This window comes from Anser anser (assembly GCF_964211835.1).
Source record: "Anser anser genome assembly, chromosome: 12".
Classification (NCBI taxonomy): Eukaryota; Metazoa; Chordata; class Aves; order Anseriformes; family Anatidae; genus Anser; species Anser anser.
In genome coordinates, this window is record NC_139733.1 from 5,807,129 (window position 1) to 5,830,731 (window position 23,603).

Genomic DNA, 23,603 nt, shown 5'->3' on the forward strand with positions numbered 1-23,603 from the left:
ATGTTTGCTAAATGGCAAGGATTGACTTATAGACACAAAATAGCATTGAGAACTTTAATTAACTAATAACACAGTAGTGCCTGAGCACCAGTAAGTGATGATATGGTCTTGAAAGGTTATAAAGGCAGACACTGTCATGCCACCAGTTGAAGGCCATTTTCCTCAAAAAATTAAAAAAAAATAAATCTGTTTTAAAGCAGTCATTTATCATAAACTTTTTTCTCTTTTGTTGGCTAGTATTTGGGTATAAATGAGAGCTATTTCCTTTTATAGATCCTCCCTCCCTGATCCAGTCTTTAAGACATGATGATAAATATGCCACATCATAGTATTTTCCATTGCAAAAAAATGATGTTATAAACCTAGCATTTGACTTCACTATAAGATCAAAGGAAACTCATTGCTGAGTCTTATTCATATAAAAATATCTTTGGTACTGGCATCCTTTCCAGGTAAACTTATTAGGTCACATTCTTTATAGTTTTTTGTGCAATGGAAAAAAATATTCTGTTAAACAGAAAAAAATAATAATAATAATAAATGATACAACTGTTTGAAAAAACCCTGATGGTAGTATTTCAGCATCATTTTTTTTTTTTCCTGTGAGAAAAATGGTTTTGTTCAAAATGAGAGTTTTTTTGGATGCCTGACAATTTCAACATTTGTAGATGCACTGACTGACTGGACTGCTTGTACGCACTTGCTTACAAGCATCTTTTTTTTTTCCTTTTTTTTCTTTTTTTCTTTTTTCTTTTTTTTCTGTAAAATACCCATGTGTATCTCAGCAAGACATGAGGACAGCAAAAGTTGTCTTTAACAATAACTATCTGAGCTTTCTATGAAAAAAAAAAAAAAGGTATTTTATTTAAAAGACTGAAAAATTGATCAGATTTAATTAAGAGCATGTTTAGTAGTCTATATTCTGCCAACAAGCACACCTGGAGAAAGACAGTTACGTCTGGGAAGAGAGGTCTTGGGTGGACTCTCCTGTAGTGTTGTAAACCCAAGGCTTGCACAGTAGGTTGGACCAGAGGCCATGGTTCTGTTTTCCCAGAGCCAGTAAAAAGTGCAGCATCCTCAGAACTGACAGAAAACAAAATACTGTTCCTAGGGTGTCTGACATGAAACATGAGGTGTGTGTGACTACAATAGGTAAATATTGTTCTGGTCCTATCTGGGGAGCAATGCCTCTGAAATGGAGGGGTCAATATGAATATGTATCATTGAAATTTTCTCATTCTGTGCCTCATCATCATCCCTTACTGCTCCACATTCCTCTTTCTTTTCCAAATTTCTAGACTAACATTTGTATTCAGTCAACAATGTTGACTCAGGCAGCGCTTTCAAAACACTTTTTTCTAAATCATGAGATGTATTATAAGTGCCCTGAAATGCACATTCATTAGATTTGATTGCTTTTGGTATGCCTTTAAAGTACTTCAACTCTTCAGAAAATTTCAAATTTCCCTTTTCTTCCTTTATCTGCTTTGTGTGTAATCAAACTAAAAGCATGGCATGAGATACGTATCCCTTTCTGTTACAAGGACACATACATTTTTTTCTATGCTTTTGTCTTCATCAGCATAAAAGAAGTTCTGTTTTGTTGGCTAGTATTTTTTATTTTTTATTTTTAATGGGAAAATACCTGCTATATATAATTGTGTTATATTCAAAAGTGGAAGCAGCAGCAAAGCAACAGAGCATTTAGAGTGAGATGGCTAGGCAAGGTTAACATTTTATACTCATTGCCTATGCTTGCTGTTTAGTTTTCCTTATGGGCAAACTAAAGTGCCTGCGTTTTTACAGAGAAGTAGTTCGTGGACTGTAATTATGCTCACTAAAGCACGCTTTCTTTTCCCTCTCAGTGAATGCATAACCTCACTTTCTAAAGGAAGGTGGGAGGGGAATGAGAAAGAGAAAATAATGTGGCTCCACTCCATCCCCAGAGGGGAGATGAGTGAGGACACAGTCTAGACAGGGGTTGGACAGCAGGGAGTTGTAATTCCCATCTTATTTATTTGCACCTTTCTTAGGGCAGGCAATGGTTCAACTCCTGTGTCTCTCTCAGCTCATAAGAGGGAATAAGTTATTGTAGGTTCCAGACTTAAAACCAACCAATCAACCAAAAAAAAAAAAAAATCAAAGCAAAACAACAACAAACAAACAAAACAAAACAAAAAAAACCTCTTGAATTTTAGATTATGTTTTTACTGTATAGATTTTTTTCAGCTTCCACTGGTAGCAAACTTTGGAGAAGCTGGACAAAATAAAATTCAGAGCCATAAAAAAGCATTACAGCTTTACTTTGCATGTAAAAGAGGCCTATATGTTGTTATTGGAGCAAATGAGCACTATTGAAGGGTAGTAGACAGGAGCTTCAAAATGATACTGCATGGATACTGTGATAGACTGAATTACTAAGAGGTAACCAGCACAAGGATGAGAGAGAAAAGAAAAGCATAGTATACCAAAGTACAGAGCTGGAATGATGATACGAAGGAAATAAGCTTTGGAATATCTCAGCATCTGGGCAAAAAGACTCACAGTGCAGTTGAAAGGACATTTCAGAAATGACAAATGATTTATAGAAAAGAGAAAGACAATTTAAATAGACAATGTTTAGACCAGATTGCTTTGTTACAATAGATGATGTAGGAGAAAAATTTAAAACACCGTGACATGGGGTAAGACCATTAAGTACTTAATTTGGATGCTTAATTCTGAGACAACTCCTCTGGAAATTCTTGGCTCATGTTCTTTCATCTAATTCCAAGTTTTTTTCCAAAATGAATGGGGGATCTTCATTTACTGTGAATTGCATGTCACCAATGTGATGAAAAAAAAAAAGATTTTTTTAAAAATATGTATTTTTAATTACCTTTTACATGAGACTGGACTTACTTATCTGACATAGCAATTTGTTCCAACATCGCAGAGCCCGTGTTTGTCTTCCAGTTTCCGGATATGGAAGTCCTCCTGAAAATGGGGAAATATTACAAAAACAGCCAGTGGTTTTATATTTTCCTTATCTCTTAAGTTACTCTGATCTTAACATTAATATTTAAGGCAGTTTTTGCATCTTTTTCATATCTGGCAGCTTACAGTAGAACATCTAAAACATGAAGAATTTTAACAGGCATCACAGTATTATGAAGTATGACAATGCTGTGAAATTTTTGTTTCCCATTTAGTCATTTAAGAAAATTTTAAAAACTACTATGATTAAGTGCAAGTGTTAGCAATAAACTGTTGTCAGTGATAAATGGATTGAATAGCCTGTAACATATTATTAGTGCAAATGTCAAGGAAGTGAGGCTTCGGCTTCTCATTTCAAATCCACACCATTACAGATTTAGGTCCCATTACTTTAAAGTCAAGATGTCTACATCTCTGATCTCTTATAGAGCTAGACTTCTGTTTCTCCTCCAGTTTTCACTCTTTGCTAGTTTACTAATACAATCTAAGCAGCTTAGTTCACGCTCGAGTATACCATCTTTTATTTTATCTGTAAGAAAAATATATATATATTTTTTCTCCTCCTCAGGCCCTAGGACTGTTACCAGGGTTGAGAAGATAGCTCTTTTCTGAAACCTAAATGCTGTTTTGAGAATGGGCTAAGGATACAAATCATGAAGTGTTTCCAGTTAATAAAATAACAGAAACATCTGTAATATATTAAAAGTATACTAGGCAGGAGCAATAGTTTTCTCTCCATTTTTCCATTAACCTAATTACAAGGGTCAGTAGCAATTGTGGGGGAATGTTGACCTTTCTACGGAAGTCTCAGAAAGGTAGCTAAATTTTAAAGCGTAAAGTTCTTATTCTTTGTTGTGGGAGAATATATTGAAAAGGGAAGGTCCACATGACATGCTATGTGTAAGGTAACTTTTCCTGGTAATAAGGTTATTTTGTGACATTTATTTGTATGTGTTTACTTACAGAACAATTAAAATGTTTAAGTTCGCTATTTCTGAATAGATTTCTGAAGAGAGATTATAATTCTCACAAACCACATCTGAACTCTATTGCAGACTTCTCAAAGGCATTCCTTAACATGTACCATATAAGGTGTCTTTCAGGAAGATAAGTGTGATCAATTCAGAGAAAAAAAAAAAAAAAGAAAAAAAAAAAGTCCTGAAAACTTTTAGCAAGTGTTTAGTTCCAGATGCTCAGCTGCACTGATGTAACCTCAGCACTGTTGAGTAGTGAAGAAAAGATGCTTTAAGCCATATTTTCACTCCACAACCTGAAACGTCCCCTATTGAACTTGAAGCAGAATCAAGACTGGATGTATGGATGGCTGTAATGATGCCATAGGGACCAGATTAAGACTGAGAGGAATGCTATGGACACAGCCCTAACTGGTGTAATCTTGACAGCTTGTGGACTGGAGCCATTGATGCTAGGTCTGTGGCAAGGGACTCCAAAACAATGGGGCTGGTCCATCTGACCATGGCTAAGTGATGCAAAAGTGCCTTTACCTGACCATCTACGATGATAAACCTTAGTTATGATTTCATAAAAGTCATGTATGATTTCCACTACTGAAATATGTAAGTTTCCCACCCTTCTTCACTTCTGTTCTGATAATTGCTAAGGGTTTTTCACATCATTATTTCATATCATTATTTCCTCCTCGTTTACTAAATACTCAATAATACAGAGAACAACTTCAATCACATTTGAGTGCTTTACACTTAGGCTTAATATGCTTTCACTTGATTTGGTCTTTGAAAACATGAAGAACTGTTTTAATTGTTAACTGTTTTAGTTTAATTGGGGAAAAAGGGAATTATGATTGCTATATATAGTTCATGGTAACTTGACTTTTCCCCTTTTCCACCACCTGTCTGGTTTGTTTAGTACCATTTGAAGCATGAAATCCAAATTGTCTGGACAAGTATTGCCACAAAACATGTAGAAAGGTTTACCTACAATTCTTTTGTAGGTAGTCTAGTTAGCAGTTTGTTACTACAGTACTGTTCTTTGGCTGATATGCTCTACTTTTGCTTTATTGAACTTTTGGTCGAAGTAAATTGTTATGCATTCATTGTGTTGCTTCTGGAGAAGAGATTTAAAGGTAGTTTTATTGTATTTCTGTTTTTCTTCACTGTGTTTGACCCTTTAAACTCTATTTCCTTGAAGTCAGTTGAATTCTGTAATGGTACCAAGTGTAGTTAAGTATGCGTCACAAAAAGTTTTGAGGAGCTGTGGTATTTAGAGGGATCTGATGTTGCATTTGGCTATAATCTCAACTGACAGATGATAAGCACCAGTGTTTTGTGAGTCATGGATCCACTTATACCACAATTTCCCACAGAATTATAAAAGTGAAGCTCTTAATAACTCTCTTTAAATTACACAAACAAATGCTCAGCTGGTATTTTTTGTGGTGGATCTTTAAGTACTCTGTTCCTGTGTCACAGAACAAAATGAGAACCAGCTGTAAAACAATATACCACTGACATAATGTGTATGTATGCATATGAAGAATTCTACAGACATTTGGTAAATCTTCTCCTTTCATGATGCTTTCTAACAATGGATCGGTATTTAATTTTTGTGATTTAACTCTATGAAAGAATCTAGAGAAAAAATTATTGCTAGGCTTTTAGCATCTGGATGAACTCAGTTTCTGAGGGAATAGAAACATAAGAATAAATAAAAGGTAGCAAGAACAGACTGTCATTTTATACTTTTTTTTTTTTTCCTGTCCCTTAGGCCAACTGCTTCTTCTGCGAAGAAGAAACATTCGTGTTTAAAAATGATAAATGTTGTGTGGCTGACTATTACAAAAAATATTCCAGAGACTAAACAGAATATTAATTTCAAGTCAAGGAAAAAAATGTAGGGCTCTCTCCTGTGAAATGTAGTGGTCCAGGTTCTACCATAGAGAATGAACCATCAAGTTACTAATATTGCATCTGACTTCTGGTATCTGGAGGTATGTCAATAACTGTTAACAGTTGGGCTTTATTGCTAAGACTGCGCCACCTGGGAGCTGTAAGATAGAGACAAATCAACTCTGCTTATTATAAACAAGAGAGGAGGGGAGAGATGGCTAGCAGAGCACAAGAAAAGCACAGTACCTATCAAACCACCCATGAGAGAGAAAAGCACTATCCTAGCCTTGAAGAGGCTGAAATAATTGCATGAAAAGGTCTAAGACAGAGAAAGAAGGCTGACTGGTGACTGGAAGTAGAGGGAGAGCACAGCTGTTGAATGTCACTGAGTAGAATAAAAGGAGCAGGGAAGAATCTGGGGCAATAAGAAATGAAGGTTAAGGCATAAGAGATAAGACGAGGTAAGTTAGAAGTTGTCTGGGAAAGGGTGAATCCAGACCAAGATATTGTTTGAACAGATATAGAAGACTTTGGGGTGTAGGAATATGGTGCTACTTTTCCTAAAAGTAGGATGGATGCCTCAAATTATGGGGCTAAAGCCAGGAAAAGTCAACAGTCTGGAACACCAATGTCAGACAAATGAGCAGAATTGCAATTGACTTTCCTGGAGAAACCAGGGACTAAAAGTTGTATCATTCAAAAGCATTTGTTTTTGATTCTTAAGCTTATAGGGAGAGGCTGTGTATTAGGGTAGGCCCAACACATCTGAAGTTCTGTAGGGAGCTTGAGATATAAAGTTTCTGGCTTGCTTTGCTAACACTCAAAATCAGGGATTTTGGATCAAGGATTACAGAAACCACCCAAAACCTTGCAATTTATTTGAATGTTCTGCCTTGGTCATGGCACACAACTCAGATTTCCAACACATTTTTTGTAAAATTTATAGTTCTGTGTTCAAAATAGAGCAGAAGAATGGAGTGTCCATACTGTTGGATGGGTCTGACCTTTGGGGACAGTATGTCCACCCTATTCTGTGTTGTCCTTTCTTCTGCTCAGATGCACAGTGAGAGGCAGATGGACTATTAAGTCATTCTCAAATACCCCTCCAATTGTGGTGTCATGAGAGGCCAGTAGTTGCTCATACAGTTTTGATCTTGTGAGAGTAATGTCACGGGGGGTAGTCACAGTACATGGCCCTTCAATACCAACCGAAGGAGATAGATTTTGCTCTTTGCCCCCACCCTGGGCAGAAGGTTCTGCATTTCTGATAGAGCTTGTTGGTTGTTTCTAAATTACTTGAGACCTAATGCCAACTCTATCTTTAATATTAAAAAATATTTCATGCATTTTCTTTAACCAAGCTCCAACTTTTGCTTCTCATAATATTTATAGGTTGCTTAAAGTTCAAACACTAGTTTCCCAAACACTAGTAAAAATTTGACTGTCCCTTACTGTGTGTGTGTGTTGTTTTTTTTTAATTTATTTTTAATTCAAATGTCAATATACAAGAAGTCTTTTATCTCTCCAATGCTGCAGGAGTTGTTAGCATTATATCTTTGTATGTATATCTGTATATGTACGTGTATTTTTATCCATGTTGTTTTTCCTGCCTCAGAACTGTAAGCATGAGGGAACAAATACATGAGATAATCTAACTTGTCTTAACAACATGAATGAAATGATAATCATAGCCAAAAGAGTTAAAAAAAATGCATAAAGACAGTTACCATAGCTCAGCTAATACCTCATAATCTGTTTTGCTACTCTTGCTTAATATGTCTAAAACTGAAACACCACCTTAGCCTCCCTATAGTCATAATCTTTAAACATATCTGGATCCTCCAAGGGCTCTTCTCAAATTAGAAGAGATTTTTACCCATATATGTGAAAGCCATTGTAAGATTTTCTTACATTTGTTATGTTAAAAGAAGAGCACTTCCTTCCATTAAAATTTTGTCATTCAGGTTTGTGTGAATGAATGCCATCTAAATATCCTTAGAGGAAGAGAAAATTTGACAAAAACAAGTCCTCTATAGAAAACAAATCCCCTTCCATTTCTTTAAATGAAAAAATAATTAAAGGTCAGCAGGAAAACCACTCTGATAGGCTCACCTTTTGTGTTACTCTCCTCCTCTCAGTGACAATCAACTTAAAGAAAAAAGTCTTGATATAGACAGAAAGTCTAACATACTGTATTTCTGAAGAATATGACAATGAAGGCACAGAGTCACCACATTTCAACTCAGAAGCCCATCCAACAGTCTTAATCTTATTGGTGCTTATTAGTTTTGAAATAAACGATGAAAGAAGATAAGTTTTTGGCTCACATGTATGCTTTGTAGTTACTGCCTATCTTTTGGATCCTGATGTCATATTTGGAGTCTATGAAGGGTTCAGTAGTGGCGTAGGTCTGAGTAAGTGCTACCACGCTGGCTATGTCCTGAAAATCGTAGTGGTTGTCTACCTTGATCTGTAGTCATCATACCACAAATAAACAGCATATACAAAAGGAAAAAGAGCAATTAGAAATAAAATATAGACTTCAGTTGTAAATGGCATTCATGAGAAATATGTTTTTTGATAGCATGAGTTCATAAAAAAGTATTGGATATTTTATCTGATTTCTAGATTCTGTAACATTCCTGCACTAAAGTATTTGCTTTTCTAGGCAAAATGTTACCAGTTCATCTGTAGAAAGCAACTTGCAAATAGTAGATTTTATTTTTCTTTCGAATTTTATTTCCTTTTTTTTTTTTTTTTGTAGTGTTGATTGATAATTTTTGAATCTGCAGCTTTTAGGAGAATTTTCAAAGGTGTGATAATGTGTGACACTAATTTATATACAATTCTTGTTTTTCTAAACTGCTCACGTAACTGGTTGTAGACGGAGCCCACCATGAACTATCACATCTGTGTCACTTATCTCCCATGAGAGAGGAGATGAGGGGTAAAGACATCCTGATGAAGGTACATTCACATGGAACACAGAGGGCTGGCTCAACACAGCAGAATCAGTTGTCCTACTTCTCTGCAAGGAGTCGGGCTTTCTAGGAGTAGGATTTCCTAGATCTAGAACACTACGATAAGATGGCGATGGGTATTAATACCACCAATTATAACATCTTGAAGTAAGAGGGAGGCGGAAAATTGGGCAATATTGGTTCAGTGGAGAGGGACAAGGAGACTTTAGAGGACAGATGGCAGGCAGAGGTATTACTTTGGGACAGGGAGGGCACACATCTACCATTGAGTTCAAAGGAAGCTGGTTGAAATGGGGGAGAAAAAGTGACTTAGAAAAGTCTCAGGGCTGGTAGAAAATAGGAGAGGGAAACTATATCTCCAACAAGGCATTAACCCAAAGTACATTTCAGAAAGGTGAGGAAAGGAGGCAGAGATTAGTATGTACCACGCTATCTAATATTAGGAGAGTTTGCAAATTCTGGCAAGTCCAGCATCTTTTTGCTTCCATTTGCTTCCACTGTCACCCGATGCTTAAAAGGGGACCTGTAGGCAACAGTGGTCACAGCTGTGAGATAGGACTTGCATATTAAATGGTATCTTGTGAAGCCAAAACAAGTCATAAGGCCTAAGTATTTGCTGCTCTCAACTCAGATTCAGAACAATACAGAGTAATTTGTTGATTGAGAGCCACAGAACCAGATACAGTGGTCTCAACTCAGTTTCTGAAAGCTTAATAGCTTATGTGAGTCTGTGACAAATGGAAACACTACTCCTAGTAATCCCTTTAGGGAGGACTAGGGTATGAGAAGAACCTTTATTTGGGCTGACAGTAAACATTTCACTACAAAAGACTGGCATTTAATCTTTAAAGACTTGAAATACTTTATAGCTAAAAAAACCCACTAGATTTATTTTTATTTGTAGACGTTTGATATGCTGAATATTTTTGTCAAATAGCTCCTTTTTTTTCTATAAACGAGAGGTGAATATTGAAAATACAGTATAAACATTATAATACTTCATGTATGCCATCCACAGAAACCACAGTTTAAGTAATTAATAGTTAATTCTGCTCTCAATTAAGCTGGCTGCCAGAGTTCCACTGACTTACTAAGTACTAAATAAAACAGTCATAGGCAAAAGAATATAATATACAAGCTGCATAATTAATGAACAAAATACAAATAAATCATCTTTCTATTTCTGTTGCTAGTGGCAAATATTATGTTATGGAGCTTCTGGAGATTCAGGATGATAAATGTAACTATTCTCTGATGATTTAAAATCTAAAACACAGCATTAAAGTGTTTTCAGTGAGAGAAGGTGGTTAATCGGTAATGACTAGAAATTTTCATTGACATCAATGAAAGTGGGATTTAAATCATATTCCTTGAACCATCATCGTGAGATAAGTGGTATCAAAACAACTGTACTCACCACTGAAATGCAATTACTTTGGAGAAAGAAAGCAGCAGTTATATAGTGATATGAAACAATCACAGAGAATACATTAAGACAGGAAATGAAGAAGAAATCTGTATCAAGTTGAAACTAGCAGAGAACCAAGGCAAAACCTTCCTAGATTCCCAGGTCCAAAAATTTGGATTGTACAGACAGACCTTGACTCTTCAATAGTTTCACCACAGTCAACTACATTAATAAACAAGGTTCAGCTTCAGGAAAGCATCTCAGTTTGTTTCCAAAACTGTCCTACACGGGACAACACATAAACTGCCTGACTACGTGTTAATGTGAAAATATATTATGCATTATGCAAGTATTTTCCTAAAGAGAGATGCTTTCTTGAATAATAGACAAGCAGAGATTTGCAAGAGCAAGGATCAGAGACAGAATTTGGACAGTGAAAAGTTAAAATATCCAGGAAACAATGGAACATGCATTTATTTTAGACAAACACCCAGCCTCCTAACATGCAGTAAGTAGCATCTGCACCTTTCCCATGCCTGAATGAGCATGTCCAATCTTCACAACAACAGGAAATGTTGGCATTGTTAGCTAAGAGGGAAAACAAAGAAGAAATGTTAGAGAAATCAACTAGGAGTTAAATGATTAAATTATTTATGAAAATCATTTAAACAACCATAATGTAGCCAAATCTGTTTTTGCCACATGGTAATTTGAACAGGCATCTACAAATTGTTCTGATATTTCATTTAACCATAAGTGTTAATTTATATTGAACTGGGATATGTTAAATCTTGCTCTGCTTACTGTCTATCAGCTAATCACAAAATCACAAGTGATGTTGGTTATTCTAGGTTTAGTTTCAGCAAAATATAAGTATTTACTGGAAGAAGTTTGAGAGGCAGTTAATTTTGCTTATTGTAAAGTCATTTTAGGAAAAAGTCCTCTGAAGCAGCTATATGCACAATAGGAGTATTATATTAAAGTTAGGTTAGGGTTCATGGAAAAATCTCCCTCTGTGAACTATCATAAAAATATTTGCAACTTTTTAGATAAGTTTTGATTTGGAGAAGCACTAGACACTTCAAACTTCACTGCCTTTTGTTTTTCTGTTTCTTGGCAGTTTTAAGCTTCAAGATTGGTGTTTACTTACAGCATGGCAGCTCTTCAGTGTCAGATACGCTAATTTAAGTTTCATAGATTTCTGTCCCAGATTTTAGTGCTCTTATTCCAGGGGGCATTTTTATCCTCCTCTGAATGCTTTATACGGTGTTAGTGGAAGGAAGGAAAAGAAAAAAGACCCTATCTTCTAATCTCCTTAAAGACTATGCAGCCAAAGATGACAAAAAAGCTAAGGAAGATCCACTTAGAATTTCACTGACATATCTGGTGTGCCTGTCACAGTGTAGCTGGAACTTTTGACACCCATCACTGCAGCCCTTTTGTAACTTCCTACACCTAGCATGGAAGCTTTTCTAACAGGCACAGCGGATGGCTGGTATCTCCTGACTTCCCAGTTCCCACTCACTTCACTGTTGCTCAACAGGATGTGCCACTGGCATCAGTTTGACCTATTCCTTCCCCTCCCTTTCCTATCCCCCCTTATATTTCTTAGACTAAAGTCTATGGCTGTTTTAGTAGGAAAATATATAATGGAGCTTGCTTTCTTATGTTCCCCCATCCCCTCCAAAATTATATTGATTGTCATAACAGAAGGTGACTATGAACTGAGGGCTCTACAAGAGAAGCTTGAAATTTCTCTTGTAATGCTGAACATCCTTTGCTAAGAATAAACTTATAAATTCACTGGTGAGGTACTCCGACATAAGAGAAGATAACCTCCTAATAGTCCTTTTTGGAAAAAATATTTTTGTTGCTGTATGACCCAGCTGCAGCTGAGATTTCTATTTGTGAGCATGAACAGAGCAAGCTTCACATATAAAGTAATGGACTTGAGCTCCCTTAGTAATTCATCCAATAAACTACTAGGGGAGTGTTTGCATGCTGTTTATTTCCAAAATTTATTATACTAAAATACTTGTATTTATCTCTTTGATATAGTACGAAACAGGAAAAAGGTATATTATATCAAAGGAGAATTTAACTTTAGAGTAAAATTAAAGTAGGTACAATAGGATTATATTTAATATAATATATTAATATATTTAATTAGTGGCACTTTACACGTCTTCACTTACATAGTCAGTTCAATGCTCTCAGTTATCCTGAAGTAAGGAATATAGGATGTAACCGAGCTGTACATGAAAGCGTACTTTGTGATACTGACACATTCTGTTTTATTACAGAGGCGCAAGAAGCATTTCAAGAATTGGTCTTTGAATGCCGAATACATTTAGCTGTTTTAGTTAATTTTCTAGAGCCGTTCCAATCTAACCAATTTAAGTTAAAGGCATTTATAATCATGTAAGCATTAAAAAACATGATTAGTTTCAAAATAAAGTTTTTTTTAAACTGTAGGAATGCGAAGTCCTATATAGTCAACATCTAGTTATTTATTGCTTTCATATTTTAAAACCAGACACTTTTTTATTTTATTTTATTTTATTTTCAATTTTGAGGAGGTGGGAACAAATCATTGCCTGACTCAAGATTCATAATGGCAGCAGCACATTTTTGTGATTGAACTATAAACCACTGAAACAGGCTTTGTAATGGAAATGCTGGCAGACCTCTAAGTATAGCAATACAAATGGCACTCCTGTAATTAAGAGGACCACGTATTTTCCCGTGATTCCATAGCTGTGGAATCCTTTGTGGACCACAGGAACAAACACTAAAAAAAAAAAAAAAAAAAAAGCTTTCTCCCTTAGAAAAATGTGCTAACATCATTTAAGGTAATACTGTTCTTTTTGCTCTGGAGTCCAATATCAAGATTTCATGTGGTATACCACATCCCAATATAGACAAAGAGAAGAAGTTGTTGCAGAGAAAAAACACTGAATATTGTTCTTCAAAATCAGACAGACAAAAACCTAGCATAGAAGGCAGTGAAATATTAAGTTATCCCAGTGCTTTCCTTGTTCATATCTATCACCGTGACAGGCCCACAAATCCAGAGATGATGAAGTTGTAGTTATTTTGCTTTTTTAACAGTGTTTCTTTATTCCTGCTGTTACTGTAATTACCACAATTCACCCATTGGATATGGAGGCTCTACACGTGTGCCTTCATACAGTCACTTTGCTAATACTAACTAGTTTCCAGTTGTGTGTGGTATTGTTCTATCAAGCTATCACGAAAACTGAAATTTCTTATTGAAATTGCAGAAAACTCAGTTTGAGTCCTCCTCCCACCTCTTCCCAATCTGTTTTTTTCTGTTACTTCATCTTAGCAGAACAGGCAATCTCAAGACTTCTCATACATTTGGGTGAACATTATGTACATACAACCACGAAACTGACACTGATAATGTACCAGCTCCATGGGTTTCCTTTTAATTTGCAGTATAGTTACTTGGCAGTAAGTTACCTTGAAAGAAGGTCTAGCAAGTATGAATGGATCAGTTTTAAATAGAGCTGATAGTAATCATAGAATCACAGAATTATTAAGGTTGGAAAAGACCTCCCAGATCATCTGGTCCAACAACCCCCCTAACGCCAATGTCACCCAATAAACCATGTCCCTAAGTACCAGGTCCAAAATTTTCTTGACCACCCCCAGGAACGGTGACTCCACCACCTCTCTGGGCAACCTGTTCCAATGCCTAACTGCTCTTTCTAAGAAGAAATGTCTCCTCATTTTTAACCTAAACCTCCCCCGGTGCATGTGAGTCATTGCATGTTTTCTTTCAATTGTATTGCTGGGGGGGAAGGGGCTGTTTTATGAAAATAATGCTAAAGGTTTTCTTTAGTTTGGATAAGTATAAATTCTGCTGTGACAATTAAAAATGGAAAAAATCAGAATTCAAAATTGGAAGACCAGCAACAGAAATTGCATTGATATATTTGGCAGGTTCATATGTATGAGAGATGGAAGTGGTCTATACCACATGATCTCTTACATATACATAAAACATACCTGAAATATATCTAGATTTCTTTTTCTTTACTTTTTTTTTTAGTATAAACAGTTCTACTATAACTTAAATAACAATACAATAAACTATAGTGTATTATTATTAATTAGTGAGAAAGGAGAATACATGTGTCAAACATGCAATAGAATTTTCCAAAGATAGATATAAATATGTTTGGGTTGGTAATAAATATTAGCAACAACTGGAAAACCTGTCATAGCTCTTTGTTGGAACCTACATAAAAAGCAGTTGAGATACATTACTTATGTTTGCTAATACAATGTAATTAATCAAAATAATGACATCGAGTATTAAAATGTTTTATCAGCTACTAAAAATTAAAAAAGACTGTTTCAGTCTATATGTTTTCATTTCTGTGGTTTTAACTTCTCACATTGTTATTTTATAATTAATATGAAGTTTCATTTCTGCAGAGCAACTTAGAATAGCTTGGAATAAGTTGCATGGCTGAAGACGCTGACTACAACAAGGTACTACTAGGAGTAGGTGCTCCTTTTATCTATAGAGCAAAAGTCTATCATGTTTTGCAGATGAAAGGAAGTAGTAAAAATTCTGAAGGAGAATATCTTTAAAATCTGGGCAAGAGAATGCTAGATTCCTAAATTTCAAAATGAGAAATATTTACCATTGAATTTGCTTTTCTGAAATGATAGCTTTTAGGATTTTCCATCATATACTAATAGCGAGAATTTACATACTTAAAAACCAGAAAAAATCTCATGGTTGCTCATACAGAGCTCCTTCATACTGGAAGTTCATTCATGCTTGACATTGTGGTGGTTTTACTCGGGTGGGCAACCGTGCTCCACCACAGCTGCTCTCTCACTCCCCCTCCTGAAGGGGAAAGGGGGAGAAAATACAATGCAAATTCTAGTTGTAATGACACTATTTAGATATATAATAGACAAAGAATTATCTCAAGAATAAGTTATACTGGCAGAACTACTAAATCCAGGGAGAAATTTAACCCAATATTCTCAAATTGCTGAACAAACGCTAATTAAGGCAAGCACACATTCACAACAAATAGTTTTGAAATGTATCACAGAAGGATGTTTCTAATGTTATCAAGTCTTTCAGAACCATGTCATGACATCTGCTGGATTAGCTAGCTTGAGACCACAAAGCTTTTGGCAACTGTTGATATTAAGAGTAGTGAAGTGCTTTGGATTTTTACTCTTCTGCTGATGTAAGTTATTACATCAAACACCCCTTTTCAGTATTGCTAGGATGATTACTGAACGGACTTCAAACACAAATTAACTTTAAAGATTCTGTAGTCTCTGGTCAGAATGTATTTAAAATGCCTAAAAGCTGCAAAATAATACCATACTGCTCTTCTGAAATGTCAAGATATTTCCAGGAAGTCAGACATATTGCTTTTATAAAAGATTTGGGGCTGGCCTAACTTCTGCTCTGATCTCATTTATTAATAATTACAGTGAAAGAACAGTGAAATACTGAATGTTCAATTTCAGAAAATTCTGTAATTAGCCTTTGACATTGCTAGAATATGAGAAAAAATTGCCAAATTAAAGTGGTTAAAAGGACACCAGTCAAATGGTACAGGTACTCAGAAAGGATAAGTAAGTACTGACAGAACAACTGTTGAGACATCAGATAACCATTAAAACCATGAGTTCCAGATAAGCTCATGAGCACAAAAAGATGTGAAAGCTCCTGGCCTCAGATCTGCAGATGTACATAGGTAAATAGCCAACTGTCTGTGTACAGACTGTATTTCACTTTCAAAACTAAGAATACCCTGCCAGCCAAATATGAAGAAAAAATAAAGATAAAACACAGTTTCCCCTTTCATCTTCTCACCAAAGTTGGCAGAGGATATATATATATGTATATATATATATTATTATTTTTTTTCTGGTTGAGAGAAAGGAAAGAATCCGTATCCTAGAAGATTTAGTTTGTTATCCACACAGAGAATATTTGTAAAAGTATTCATTAGCATCATTCAAAACATGTGGGTACATCCATTGGTCTGCAATATGGGGGAGTGGAGTAAACAGTTACCAAGCCTGGGACGCTTGTTTTGTTGAGATCACCCTTTTGGAACTACCATGTAATAGGTGCAGAACAAGAAGACACCATCAAGCATGAAATGTGAAAAGAAGAAAATGAAAAAGATAACATTCAATAAACATCACAGTTTTGTAAATGAATTTGGTGGAAAGCAGTAACAAAGGCTACAGGGTGAGAGAAAACCTGGGAAGATTACAGAATATAAAAACTGCTCTGTAGAAAGGAAGGTATTAAAATAGGTGCTACAACTGTGACCTCTGAGCAGTTAATTAACAAGATTATAAAGCTCATGAACACTTATCTGATTAATGTTGTGCTCATGAAGAACTGTAATATCACAGAATCATTTAGGTTGGAAGAGACCTCCAAGATCACCTAGTCCAACCTCTGACCTAACACTAACAAGTCCTCCACTAAACCATATCACTAAGCTCTAAATCTAAATGTCTTTTAAAGACCTCCAGTTTACACTATACTGCTGCCTGTATTTTCAATGCACTATACTGAAAAATAAAAAATGATCTGCCAGAGTACTTCTTACTAAGGTGTACTTAGTGCTTCTATTCCTCTTGAATTCATGACTGTGATTTCCTTTAAACTGAAATTTTTGTCCTGTGCTTGAATTTCCACTGTAGCAGCAGCAGCATCAGGTTAAAAAGTCCTGTAACTTGAACGTCTCAACAAGAGCCATGTCCTTCCAGTGAACCTGACAAAATAAACTTAACTTGTGTTTTAAAAAGAAACAAAACATACGTTGTAACTAGAGGCAGCTGGCAGCACTATTAGTCTAGTGAATGCAGGTTCATTTTTTAGGATCTGCGCAGAGATCAGAGATTTGACATCCCTTTCTTACAACGTATTTCTGCTTTGTCAGTTTATTCTCTTCTAAACCTGAGCCAAGCCTAAAGCTCTTAGTCAGAAATCCTACTTAGTTATTTATTTTCCCTGAATGGAATTCAAGTTAGTTGCAGAGTGCGACATGATTTTACCATCATAAAATTTGAAGGAATTGTCCAATTAAGCATTGACTTTGAACTCACGGACCTGTGTATGCCTGGTCCTGTTTAGGTTCAATGGCCAAAATGCACCCCATCCCCATTTCTACTGCTTGGGAAACCTGTTGGTTACTGGCACTGCAGGACATTTTTCTAAGCAGTTACACTGCACAGAGGTCTCTATACAAAACACCACGAGTAGCTACAAAATATGTTTCCATTTTGTAATAAATTAAATAAATATTTAATTTTAGCTAGCTATGAAGTCCCTATGCTCTTAATTAGGCTAAATTTGAAAATGTATGCCATTTAGTAAACTCTGACCATTATAGATACTTCAGACATTTAACTTCTGACCAAAATACACTAGAGACTATAAATTACATTCATGGAAGTTATCTGGTAACAATGAAGCTGACTTGCACTCAGAAGCAATTTCATCTGCATCTGTTTTAAAACTGAAGATTATTTGTATTGACTTTACAAAGATAAGCAACATCTATCTACCTACATTTTAACTAATCTTTAATATCTGGGCACTTAAAGGTTTCATAAATGTGTTTATCATGCTTTCTATTGTAGAAATAAGTATTCTAGTTTGATATATATACATACCTATATATACCTAAAGGCACCGTTATCATCTTCTATATTACTGATGTGAATGTTGCTTTGTTAACTGGTAGGTGGTTATTTAACTAGCCACTACAGTCTTCATCTGTGTTATTTTTTGTATCTTCCTGTATGTAATGGGAATAACGCATATCGTTTCCTCTTTCAGAAATTTTCTGAAGTTTATGAGCCAGGTTTCCTAGTCTCATCCTGTGATTGCATCACTGTAAGTCTATCAATTTAATATAAATTCTTAAAAGTTAAGCTTCGTACACTGAACTGCTCAAAGGGTTGTAAGTGCTTCTGCAATTTATGTATTTTTAAACAATACTTACAGTTACATAATATATTTTATTTTCAAGAGATTATTTGAATTCTTGTAAATTTACTTTTGATTATTTAACTAAGATATAATGTAAAATATATTCATTGTTGTATATAAAAATAAAACTAGACACATATCATCTGATTAAAAAAAAAAAAAAAGTGCTCTGCTGTCCACAATGCAGGAAACAGTTTTTTGAAGGGGCATTCATCCTGACTTTAATGTCCTCATGGTTGAGTTGAATAGAAGGAGAAAAAGGAAAAAAAAAAAAGTTGCAACACAAAAAAAATAGGTATTTCATAAACATGACTTACCTCAAGTTCAGTGTTTAAATATTTATCTTTCCAATAATCCCCAAGCAAAGTTCATTTAACCACTCTAGTTCCATGTAATTTATTTGTGGAATATGCATCAGACTAAATCTAATTTTGCTCTGCTTACTTTGGAGAAAGGAAATTAAAAATGAAATAATGAAGGTGGCTTTTTATTCGTTTTTTTTCTTTCCCAGAAACAGGCAGGAAGAGTCCTAAATCAATAAACAAGCAGTACTTTCTCTGGTCTATTTGGTTTAAAGAAAACAATCCCAAGATTAAAGTTAGGGTTCAGACATGCAGAAGCTCTCTCTCACCAGCAGGGGTAGCTCAACATATTCCTCTCACGATTAAGAAAAGCAGAAACATGCTTAAGCAGCTGTTATTCTCAAAAAAAGAACAATTCAAAGATATTGAGCCAGATTTTCCACTGTCTTGTACCTTGACAGAAAATAACTAGGTGTGAAAATCTGTATGCAGTAAATATTTAATAAAAAAATATATTTATAGTCCCTTTACACTGGTAGCAAGCCAAGGGGGAATTTAAACACTTTGTATTATCTTTTCAGAAACATGAGTGTTAAAGAAATCTAAAAGCCTGAGTGAATGAAAAGAGTAGAGCATTAATTGATCAGTGTGCAAGGCCATCAAAGAGAGGCAAATGCAGCTTAATTGTGATTTTTTTCATTCAGAACAGAGGGTTAAAATGGCTTATAGACTGAGTGCAATATGGGAGCTGATGCCAAAGTGGGTTCTCTGAGTACCCCTCGTACACGGTTCCTTCAGCTGCCATTAACATCACCTCATAAGACTGGATCTTATGAAGCCAATTCTTTTTGTACTCGCTGAAATCAATACATGTTTTTACATGATCTTAGTGTATAAAGGGACACTGGCAAGTAAGTCTGAACCAGGAAATCAATCCAAAATACCTTTGTCACAACATACTTTTTTCAATTAAAAAAAGAAGTTATCTAAATCAATACACAAGTGACCTACTGGTAGAAAAATCTTACACTTTTAATGTCAGTACAGCATAAAAACAGATATTTTCATGAACAAGAAAAATATTAACTATAGTTAATCAAAAACTGATTAAAAAAAAGGCAGTGAATCAAAAAGAGCAGTTCTCACAGGTTTCTAATAGAAAATCTGGAGAAGACAAAATCTTGGCAGAGAGTAATTATATTTTGGTTTTGGAACGTCAGTGTCTCATTCCATTCCAATCATTCTATCAACTATTTTGCAATCTGCTGCCTCTAAAACAAAATAACATTTCACCACCTTACCAAAAAAAATGACCCTAACGCTTGTGACCATAAACTGAGTGCGTTTTTTAACTAGAGTATTTAGGAAGTGACAGCTTTAAGTACCCTCACTTTTGAAGTGGGCTATAGTACATATGGAGATACTGGAATTTAAAGTCCATGGAAGCTCTATTCTAATTTTGATTTTATAAAAAAATATAATTATACAGGTTTTGGATGGGATGTGTATTGTGATTATTCCAGGTTATTTATAGGAAAAATAAATGCAACAACAAATGAAAATTAGGGAATATAGAACTCCAGCAAAGCATCAAGAAGGCAACAGATAAACTATTACTGTGGACAATCCTGCCTGCAATCATTCTAAAGTAAGACTAATTTTCCACAATAGAGAGAGAATAGGATAGATATAAATAAAAAAAATATATTCTGTAGACAGTCAGGAGCTAATGTGCTGAGCAAGCAGTCCAACCAAAAAACACCATGTAGATTCAAACTGCTTGACAGCTGGAATGGACAGCAAGCTCTCTGTTGTATATCCCATTATTGGGATATACGCCTTTGAAGAAGCCGTATGGACAACCCCTATGCAACACAGTTTAGAGCAACTTGACGTAAGTCAAAGTATCAAATTCAAGGTGGCCCACGGAAATACTCTTGATCAGTATGCAGGAAACTATAAACTGAATTCACAGTGCTGCCTCTTAAAAAAAAATAAAAATAAAAAAAGTATAGAGGGGAGACAGTTAAAGATGTCTTCTCAGGGAAGAGATGAGAGTATCATAAAATCATAGTATCAAAACAGAGGGAGTCCGAGTGTTCTTAATATGGGTCTCTGAGGGCCATTAGATGAAAAAGAAACAAAGTTGGCAATTAATGACCTTCAAGCTTTTCCAGAATGCTGTTGATGGATGATAATGCTAGGTAGTAAAAATAATAAGGAACATGACAACCCACTGTCCATAAAGCCCCTCCAAAATTATAAGAACTACACATATTTACAGTTTCCATTGAGAAGAGATGAAGCTGATTTGACTGTTGCTAGGTGCTCTGCCTTCTTTCTGTACCATACACATCAACAAATATAGTGAATTAATCCCAATCCTTGTTATTTTCTTGCATTTTACTAGAAAATAGAAATGAATTGTCCTACACTGGGCTTATTTAGCTGGACAGAAATGAGAAAGTGCCAAGTGTTTTTTCTACTGTGTCAATAATGAATTGAAGGAGTCAGTGTAACTATGTCCCTTGATAAAGGGAGTTTTCTGTTTCTTATTAGTGTTAGTTATATCAGAACATAACCGGGGAGTGAGCACTATTTAATCCTGCAACTCTTCATGCTTCATTAGTGTTTTGACAGAATTTGCTATGATGTCATGGCTTATTTATCAAACTAAAGGAAAATCAACATTATAACATAACAGTGTAGTGAAAGAGGCCCTGTACTGTTAGTCCTTTTATACAAAATGAAGAAGACCAAGTGTTTCATTTGCTTTAGTCTGCTTGTGTTTATGAAATGTTGGCTATCTTTTCTTTACTATTACTGAAGATAAAAGAGTATTTTTGCTTCCAAATTGGCCAAGGAATATTTTTGGAAGTAATCTCTGTATTTTACAGGGTCAAAATATAACTAATGAAGTTAGATCTAAAATTTTATTCATTCAATGAAAAAGATGAACTATAATATGAAAAAACAGATTGCAGCTTCAAGCTAAGACCTAATGCTTACTGATACTGTTCAGAGGCCATAGGTACTCAAACACTGCACTGATACAAAAGCTACAGATATTTGGCTCCTGTGATAAACAGACTAAAAATGCATTTTTATGAGAGCATGTTCCCAAGTACAGAGATTTTCACACTTAGTAAAATCCTTTTCTAATGTTATGATATAAATATGTCTAAATTCTGATTAGAAAAACTCTCAATCACTTTTTTCTTTTTGCAAATGCCATTCTGACTTAAGGCACATGAGATATTTAGAAGCCAATAGTGACACTCGAGTAACAGCCATAGTGTAAAACAGCCAATGGTAAAATGATAATACTTCTGCCACTGCAAGTACCATTACTTTAGTCACAATTCAATTCCTTTAGACACACCTAGTATATTGGCTATAGGAAAATAAACCATCTGAGGAATATACCATTTTCTCTGAACTACCTAAAAATGGAGGAATATAGGCCTACTGTCACTGGTCAAAAAGCTTTAGTTTTTGAAAGACTGGAAACAATTGCAATTTGAAGAGAGTGTTCTTTCAAGTTGTCCCTTTTTTGCCTCTCTAACTCCTGTTTCTGTAAAGTTACAGACTACTGTGCAATGGCATGACCTCAGGAGATGGGTCCATCTCTCAAGTAATGATACCCTAACAGTTTAAGAATTTTTAATGGAATATAACTTCTCTATAACCTTTTTTTTTTTTTCCCCCCAGTCATGTCAGTTCAAATGTTTTGCCTAAAATAATTGCATTTTTTATCTTATTGGTCATAGAGTCAGTGTTTAGATATTAACTGAAAATACCTGTGATTGTGGTTACCCATGAGAGCCTTGTATTTGGAACGCACGTCCACTACTCTCTGCAGACTATGTAACAAATGGTTCTGGCAACTATTTTCACCTGTCCTGGCTGGCACAGAAGCCATGCATGGATTTCACCATGAAACAGCTTACCTATAGAAGGTTGCTTTTAAAGTTACTTCCATGGACAAAGTGAATTGTGCATTGGCTATGAGGACTCTTCACCACCCATGTTTTGCATCAGACAGAAACGAATTAAGGATACTTCTCAGCTATCTTGCATTAGTTTTGGAATTTAAAAATAGTTGACAAATCTTATTTTTTCATAATTAAGATTTATCAGAAAATAGTTCTGCTGAGGTTTCAAAAATTGTTTCCCTTTCACATTACAGTAATAAGATTGTATCAATGTTGTCATGAAGAACTGAAAGATAAGCCTACCAAAGAACTGCTCATTAGTTAGACTTGCATGGGAAGAAGAACTGCCAGTTTCAAGTTTGAACGAACAAGTCCCTGTACTCTAGGACTGGCTGGTGTACATATCTGTCACACAACATATCTGTTGTGGTGGTGGTGACCAGTTGTTCCATGTTGGGGTTCAGAAACCTTACATCCACAAGTTTCACTAAAATCCACATTACCACTGAAAGGTCTTGTTGCTGATGGCATGTCCCAAGTCTTTCTTCCAATGTAGAGTGGGTCTAGAGAGACCTACAGGGAATATATTTCTTGAGTAGGAGCTTCTTTTATGGCCATTTACTTCTCTAAGCATAACCATACTTTAAGTATTCCACCTATGTACAATTGGCTTTGAAGGACTCTCAAATCCTTTGTTGTGGAAGGACTGCGGACAATCCTATTCAAAATGTTCCTTAAATAACCAGTGACCAGGTAGACCTGTCTTCTTGATGTAAGAGAAGACAGTTTGCCCAGCTTATTTATATATTATTTGAATTTTACTGAAATAGTAATCAAAAGGGTCTATTTACATCATCTATGGCAGCAGCCACGTGGTATCATCTGGAAACCAGTCAAAGGCTCTCAATTAATTCCTTCATTACTTTCCAGTCCTACTGCCCTAGGTGAGACCTGAAGATCGATAGTCCTAAACTACTGACCACAGATGCCATTGAAATACCTGCTTGGTGTTTTTTTTTTCGCTTGTTTTTTTTTTTTTTTCTTTTTCTGTCTTCCCGTAGTTTGAACTTCCTGAATAAGGTTTCAGTCTCACATCTTTTTACTCACATGA

General features: G+C 35.3%; 1 protein-coding gene across 2 annotated transcripts in view; it reads right to left on the reverse strand.

The window, feature by feature from the left end:
* The window catches only part of SYN2 (synapsin II), a 176,868-nt gene that overhangs the window by 35,934 nt on the left and 117,331 nt on the right, over nucleotides 1-23,603 (reverse strand). For both annotated transcript variants that reach the window (XR_014571707.1, XM_083796293.1), the window contains exons 6-8: nucleotides 10,758-10,820; nucleotides 8,171-8,313; nucleotides 2,902-2,976 (exon numbers count right to left, since the gene is read on the reverse strand). Coding sequence is in view for 1 of the 2 variants with exons in the window: in XM_083796293.1 (XP_083652419.1) it covers nucleotides 2,902-2,976; nucleotides 8,171-8,313; nucleotides 10,758-10,820 (281 nt within the window). In the remaining variant the exon portion in view is untranslated. The remainder of the gene's footprint in view (nucleotides 1-2,901; nucleotides 2,977-8,170; nucleotides 8,314-10,757; nucleotides 10,821-23,603) is intronic.